The 6,983-nt window shown below is 56.4% G+C and overlaps 1 protein-coding gene across 1 annotated transcript; it reads right to left on the bottom strand.

Moving 5' to 3' along the window:
• Nucleotides 1-5,986: 5,986 nt before the first annotated feature.
• On the bottom strand, nt 5,987-6,425 carry LOC112908761 (large ribosomal subunit protein eL27-like). Its single transcript, XM_072722416.1, has one exon. It carries the CDS (start codon nt 6,390-6,392, stop codon nt 6,060-6,062), a length of 333 nt encoding a protein of 110 aa, XP_072578517.1. The 5' UTR covers nt 6,393-6,425; the 3' UTR covers nt 5,987-6,059.
• Nucleotides 6,426-6,983: the final 558 nt, after the last annotated feature.

Raw genomic sequence — 6,983 nt, 5'->3', positions numbered from 1 at the left:
CTGCCTCCACGTCCCCATGGCCTTATTCCTGAGGCTCTCTCTGTGTCCAAATTTCCTGTAGGGACACTAGTCACATGGGATCGGGGCCAACCCTACTCCGTGTGGCCTCACAGTAACTAAACTAGTGGCACCTGCAAGGGCCTCCCTTCCAGATAAGGTCACACTCCGAGGGAGTAAGGACTAGGGGTGGGCGATAGGAATTTGGAGGCCACAGTTCAACCCTCCGCAGCCTGTGTTTCTGGCCCAGTGGCAGGTTGTTCTGGCTTTTTCTTCCTCCGCATCCCAGCTGGGTCCCCGGGGTGGCGCCGGCTGGGACAGGCGGGGGTGCCTCGGCCCACGGCACCTGCGGCAGGACCAGCTCCCTGGGAGGAAGGCCGGCGGCTGCAGGATGCCGGCCTCGGCCTCGGGGTCGCCTCGCATCACTCCATCTCCTAGGAGGGAGGATTAAGGGAGTGGCAGCTTTCCCTGCTTCATGGGCAGCGCCGCACTTGCTCGCCGGTTTCTGGAAGCCCCCCCACCCCGGCTCTCCTCTGAGGGGATGGAGACCATAGGAGCGAGGACCAGGCCTTCCCCTGGTGCCGGGACACGCAGAGCTGGCTGTCACCTGGGTGCTCACAGTGCTTTTCACTGGGCCTCTGTCCACACCGGCCGCCGCGCGGCTGCTTTCCTAGACGCAGAGCCCTGATCCCTTCATTAGCGCTCATTACGGAGCAAGTGGAATTTGACCTCTGGCCTCGGCTCCGCCCACCCGGGCTATCAGGCCAAATTCTAATTTCAGCCGCGGAAACTGCAAACCGCTGCCAAGAGGGAGTCCCTTGCCCCAGCCCCCATACAATTATGAATACTTCAAAAGACTATAAATGTTTTCAGAAGAAATCACCGCCAATCAAGGAGCCATATGGAGAGTGTTTGGGTTAAAAGCATCACACGCACGAGTGATCCTAACAGCCGAGCTCGCCCTGGGCTCCGTCCCCGGGACCCTGCGGCCTGGTGGGACGTGGCCTGCTGCGCCTTTCCTGCCTCCGTGGCGCTTGCCTGTGACTTTCCTGCTTCAGACACCCCGCCCAGCCCCCCACCACTGGCGAACATGCTTTCGAGTGTGGACTGTGTGGGGAGGACCCTGACCTCTCGGAAGGGTGAGCGTCCCCTCTGCTTCCTCAGGACAGCCTGACGGATGGACACGGAGGCTTGCGAGGGCCTCACCCCCCTACCCCTGAGCTCCAGGGGCTGGGAAATCACAGGCCGCGTCTTGATCATGCGGCGGGCGTCGGCGACGGGCTGGCCTTCCCCGGCCCCAGGCGGACACGTCGCCGGATCACCAGTGAGTTCCAGGAAACCGAGACTTCTGGCTCCCGGTGCTCCACGGGAGAGCAGGGGAGGTGATGTGACAGAGCAAACCCTGGCCAGGGGGCATCCTGAGGCATCCCAATGGGCAAGAATCATGGGAAGAGACGCGAATACATGAGCAAAATCTTAAGACTTCGTTCCCTCAGTCGTTCCGTCTCTGCTGTGCCAGGTCCGTCAGGGCAGAGCACCGGTCGGTGCTGGAGTAGACGGAACGGCCCGGCCCGGCCCCGTGGGGGTCCCAGAGGCCCTGACAAGCCTGGCTACTGTGGAGGTGACCGGGTGCCACACACTGCAAGGCGCGGCCCCAAAACAGATAAATGGGGCCTGCTCACAAGGCACGACAGGTGCGAGTGCCCGCTGACACGAGACGTCGGGGAGGGCAGGTGCGGGGCCAGACCCAGCGCTGGGGGAGCCGAGGCGTCCCGGGGAGACGCAGGCCCAGTGAAGGCTGGAGCCCGGGGAGGGATGCGGCTGCGCTTACAGACGCCTGTGTGCAGGGGGATGGGGGGCTTCACGTCCGAGGGCTGGGCCCTGCGGGATGGTCTTAGACGCTGGAGCCATCCTGTCCCCTCGTACTTAAGAAGTCACCCTGGCCTCGGTGGAGTGGTGCCAGGGGGTGTTTGGAAGGAGGAGCCCGCAGGGGGCGGCGGGGGCGGCCGGTGGGCTGCACAGTGTCCGAGTGTACATGGCCCGTCCTCTGGTGCGCGGTAAGCGCGGGGGCGGCCAGAAACCTGCCGCTCCTCCCCGGGAGTGGCCGTCGCCAGCTCTGCTGCGACTGGACCCAGGGTGGGTTTAGATCCCGCGAGGAAAGATGCGGGAGGGCGACCGTCAGAGGAGCGGGTCGGCGCTAAGTGCCGTGAAGTGGCCTGGGCGGTGATGTAGGTGTCCCTGTGTGTCTCCACCTGCTCCTCCCCGGGCCAGGCCGCCCCCCGGCTGTGGGCCCCGGGGCGGGGACGGGTGGGGGTCCTCGGCTCCCCTGCTGCACCATCGGGCCATGGCCGGAGCCCTGCACACTCCCTGAGCACGGCCATGTCCCACTTTCCCTGCCCGAGCCCCATCGGGGAGCTGTCACTGTGAGTCTGAGATGGCCTGGAACGTTCCAGAGGGTCAGCCGGGCTCGTCACACTTCCTCTAGCCCGTCATCTGCTCAGAGTGTTGTCCTTGCTGCTGTCCCGTGTCAACAGATTGCTTTCTCTTAGGAGATTTGTGCCCTTGCCCTGGAACTTGCCGCGGCCCAGACAGGGGGTGCAGGAAGCTCCCGAGTGGAAGACGTCGGGGCTCCCGGGCATCCCACCGTGGCTCTTGGGCTGCACAACGTGGTTAATGAAAAACACGCCTGGTGTTTCCGGCTAATTTGGTTTCCTGCCAGGACAAATTAGCCCGAGTCACTCCTGCTTCCATGGGTCACGGGGTTGGCCCTTTGGTCTTCCCGAAGCTGCCAGCGCGCCCGGCGAGCAGACTCAGCTCCAGGCAGGGCTGCCCCCGGCGCAGAGAGCAGCTGTGGGGTTCGCCCTTCGTAACCCACCAAGCAGGGGTGCTGGGGGGGAGCGAGGGGGCTCAGCCTCCCCTCTGAAGCACTCGGCCAGGGAGAGACCCAAGAGAAGAGTCGTGGCTGAGCAGGGCCCCCCTAAGACGGGTGTGCGACCGAAGACGCCTGACACGGGATGATGATCTCCGTCTCCCTGCTTCACCCGAGACCCTCTCCTTATCCTTGGAGCTGAGAAAACCCTTCCTGTGCTTTAGCCCCCGCGTCTCCAGCTACTCACACGCTTCCCTGCAGAGAGCAGGTGGTCTGCTCAGCCCAGCACCTCCTGGACACCCTCTCCCATCTGGGGGCTCTAGCTTGCGACCCTCACAGGCTCTTCCCGAACACCTGTGCAGCCCCTCTGGGGAGCCTGAGGGTCGGCACAGTCCCGGGTGTCATAGAGAACCCCAGGAAGATCCGAGTTGTGCTTTCCTGTTGGGGCGAGTCCAGCTCAGATCCAGTGGCTCAGTCAATTACAGACACAGGTTGGGCACCTGCCCCAGTTCCCCTTCTGGGTGAGAGGGCAAGTCCGGGGGTCTCACAGTCACCGGGGGCTGAGGTGGAACTTGATAGCCTGTACCAGGGACATTAAGCCCTTTACTGAAGGGACTCCTGGGGCTGTGGGTTTGAGCCCAGGCATTAGGCTCAGACAGGTGGATGCCCTTGACCTCGGAGGCCAGCTCTGCATGTGCAGCTGCATGGCCTGATCTGGCCTCGAACGTCAGCCACAACGTCTCAAGATGAAGACCTGGCTGGGAGCTGAGAGCACGGTGGATAAACTGACACCAACTAGGACTTGGTCCATGTTGGCCTGGGCCTTCGAGTCCCAGCAGACCAGTCGGGAGGCCACTGCATCTGGAAGGAAGGGCCCAAACAACAATAAAGGAGAAGAAACACACCTGGTTTTCCAGGGGGGGTGGGGTGGGGGTGGGCAATAGGACCAGATGCTGGAGGGCCCTGGTGACAGGTCTTTGGTGGCCGGCGGTGGAGCCCGGGGAGACAGCACCATGGTCTGGTTGGACAGACCTGAGGGAATCGCACTGTAATTGGAGAAGACAAAGCCAAGGTCAGAGCTCAAGGTCAGGACAGAAGAGGGGACAGGACGGAGTTGGCCTAGGGCCGGCCACGAGCCCCTGCCCCGGGAGGCCCCAGGCAGGAGCAGCACGTTTCATGACCTGCTTGCAACCCCTGTGGAGAGGGCCTCCGGCTGCCTGAATTATGTTGAGACTGCAGGAGGCGCTGCCTAAGATGAACGTCCGTGTCCCAGGGCTGTCCACAGTCCCCTGCGGTTGCCGGAAGCGTGCTCTCCGCATCTCAAGCAGTTTTTTCTCCCGTTCTGCTTGCAAATCTTTGTGAACCTCCATGGTTACAAAGCCCCAGAGGTTTCCCTTCAAGCGACCACCTGGGATCTGGAGTTGGAGGGCTGGCGGGTGGGTCACAGCCCCGTCTGCAGAGACCGGGCCCAAGAGGACTTCACCTCAACGGGCATCTGGGTGGGTGGAGACGTCTTGTTTCTGCGGCCTGGGTCTCTCACGTGGGGTGAGGGATCTCATCTGTGGGGAACCCACCACTGACCCGATCAGCACAACGGACTAACAGTCCTTTATTCCCTTCCTATCTTCAATAGTTAGAACTGTTTTGTCTTCTTCATGAATTGACGCCTTTATTGATACAAAACAACTTTTATCCCTGGTGATATTCTTTGCTTTGAAACGGATTTTGTCAGATATTAATATCCCCGCTCTGGTGATAAATCAGTGTTTTCCCCATCCTTCTACCTTTTACCCATTCGTGTCTTTATATTTAGGTGATTTTTTTTTTTTTTTTTTTTTGTTACACCACGTAGCTTGGGTCTTGCTTTTTATCCAATATGGCAGCACCTGCCTCTTAATGGAAGCATTTAGACGACTTATATTTAATGCGATTATTGATATGGTTCAGTTTCAGCCTATCATCTTGCTGTTTGTTCTCTATTGGTCCCAGCTGTTCTTTATTCTCCCGTTTTTGGATTATTTATGATTCAATTTTATCCCCTTATAAGGCTCATTAGCTATAATTCCTTGTTATGCTATGCTCGTGGTTGCCTTCGGGGCAAATCACACATCTCTGAGGCTTCAGAGCCCACCTTCCCGGGCGGTGACGCCAGCCCAGGTGGAGTCTAAGAACCCGGCAGGGGCAGCCGCCGCCTCCCCGCCCCCCGCTTTTGTCCCCATGTGGTCAGACATTGGCCCTACACGCCGTGTAAACCCCAGGGCCTGGTGCTATAGTTCCAGCCCATTTTTTCTTTCTTTTTTTTTTTTTTTTTTTAAGATTTTATTTATTTATTCATGAGAGACACAAGGGGGGGGGGGTGGAGGGAGGCAGAGACACAGGCAGAGGGAGAAGCAGGCTCCATGCAGGAAGCCCAATGTGGGACTCGATCCCGGGACTCCAGGATCACGCCCTGGGCCGAAGGCAGGCGCTAAACCGCTGAGCCCCCCAGGGATCCCCGAGTCAATTATTCCTTAAAGAGATTTGCCTCATGAGAAAGATGTTCGTGTGCTGACTCTTGGGGCTACAAGGCCTGGTGCCTCCACTCCTTTGGGTTCATCACCTACGTCCACTGCGCATCGTGTTCCTTCTCGAGAACTTTCTTGAACATTTCTTGTGTTTTGGGTCTGGTGTTGATAAATTCTTTCACCTTTTGTTTAACCGGGGGAGAAAAAAGTCTTCGTTTCTACCTTCGTTTTTGGAAGATACTATTTGGCTTTTGTAATTTAAATGTGTGGCTGCCCCACCCTCCCACTCACATTGCTTCTGGTGAGAAATCTGTTCTCGTGTTGTCTTCATTCTTCTGTACAGAAAATGCCCTTCTCTGGCCTCTGCTAAGATTTTCTTCTTTGTCACTGGCTTCGAGCAGCTTGTCTCCGGTGTGACTTGGTGTGATTTTCTTCATGTACTTTCCTCATGGTTAAACTGCTGACCTTCTGGGGTCAAGTTTGTTTTGTTTTGTTTTGTTTTACCATTATTTCCATTTTTCTTCAAACATTCTAATATCTTCTCTTTCTTTACCTGACTTTTTGGCTGTTTTTTTATTTTTTTATTTTTTTATTTTTAATGACTGAAAAATCTAAAACCGCAGCTTCTGGAAGAACCACTTATTCTTGCCGGTCTTGTACCTCTCCTCGAACTTGACCTTGGCCTCTCGTCAGGCCTTGCGTTTAAGAGCAGGGTCTCTGAAGACATCCTTGTTGACGACAGTTTTGTCCAAAGGGATATCCACAGAGTACCTCGTGGGCATGAGGTGATTGTAGTTATAAACTTTCACAAAAGGCTTGATCTTTGACCTCTTGGCGATTTTCTTCTTGCCCATGGCAGCTGTCACTTTTCGGGGATAGCGGTCAATTCCGGCCACTAGAGCATGGCTGTAGGGACGGTCTGAGGTGCCATCATCAATGTTCTTCACGTTGACTGCTTTGCGTCTGGAGTAGCGTCCGGCCAGGACCGGCACCACCTTCCCGGGTTTCATGAACTTGCCCATCTCGACACCAGTCACTCGAGCCTACAGCAGAAAGGAAGACTTTACCTAACTTTTTGAATGTATGAAATATTGTTATGCTATTTTAATTTTTTTTTTTTGGTCTGTTTATTCTAATATCTGAATCGGTTCCGGGTCTACTTCAATGTATTGGTTTTTCTCCTCATTATGGGTCCTCTTTGTCTGTTTTTTTGTTTTTGTTTTTGTTTTTTGCCTGCTTGGTAATGTTGGATCGAACGCCAGGTCTTATACATTTCTTCTTGTTGGGAGCTGGGTATTCCTGTGTTACTGTTAATGTTCTCGAGCTGTGTTCTGGGCTGCACTTGAGTTTCTTGAAAATGGTTTGATCCTCTTGAGTCCTGCATTTAAGTGGGACCAGCGCCTTGTTTCATCCAGGAGAGTGGTATTTACTCTCCGTGATGGAGGCAGGTGCTGGCGCTGCACCTGTCCGGCTGGAACAGAACAATACCTGTCCCCAGACGTGTTTGAGGCCCACCACCGGCCCTGCGACCTTTGAGGCGATTCTTCTCTGCTCTGTTTTCCTCACATACAACTGCTGATCAGAAACCAGGTTAATACTTCAGACTGAGCCTC

The sequence above is a fragment of the Vulpes vulpes genome, chromosome 9, assembly GCF_048418805.1.
Source record: "Vulpes vulpes isolate BD-2025 chromosome 9, VulVul3, whole genome shotgun sequence".
Classification (NCBI taxonomy): Eukaryota; Metazoa; Chordata; class Mammalia; order Carnivora; family Canidae; genus Vulpes; species Vulpes vulpes.
Note: the sequence above shows the minus strand (reverse complement) of the source record. Positions and strands in the feature narration are given on the sequence as shown.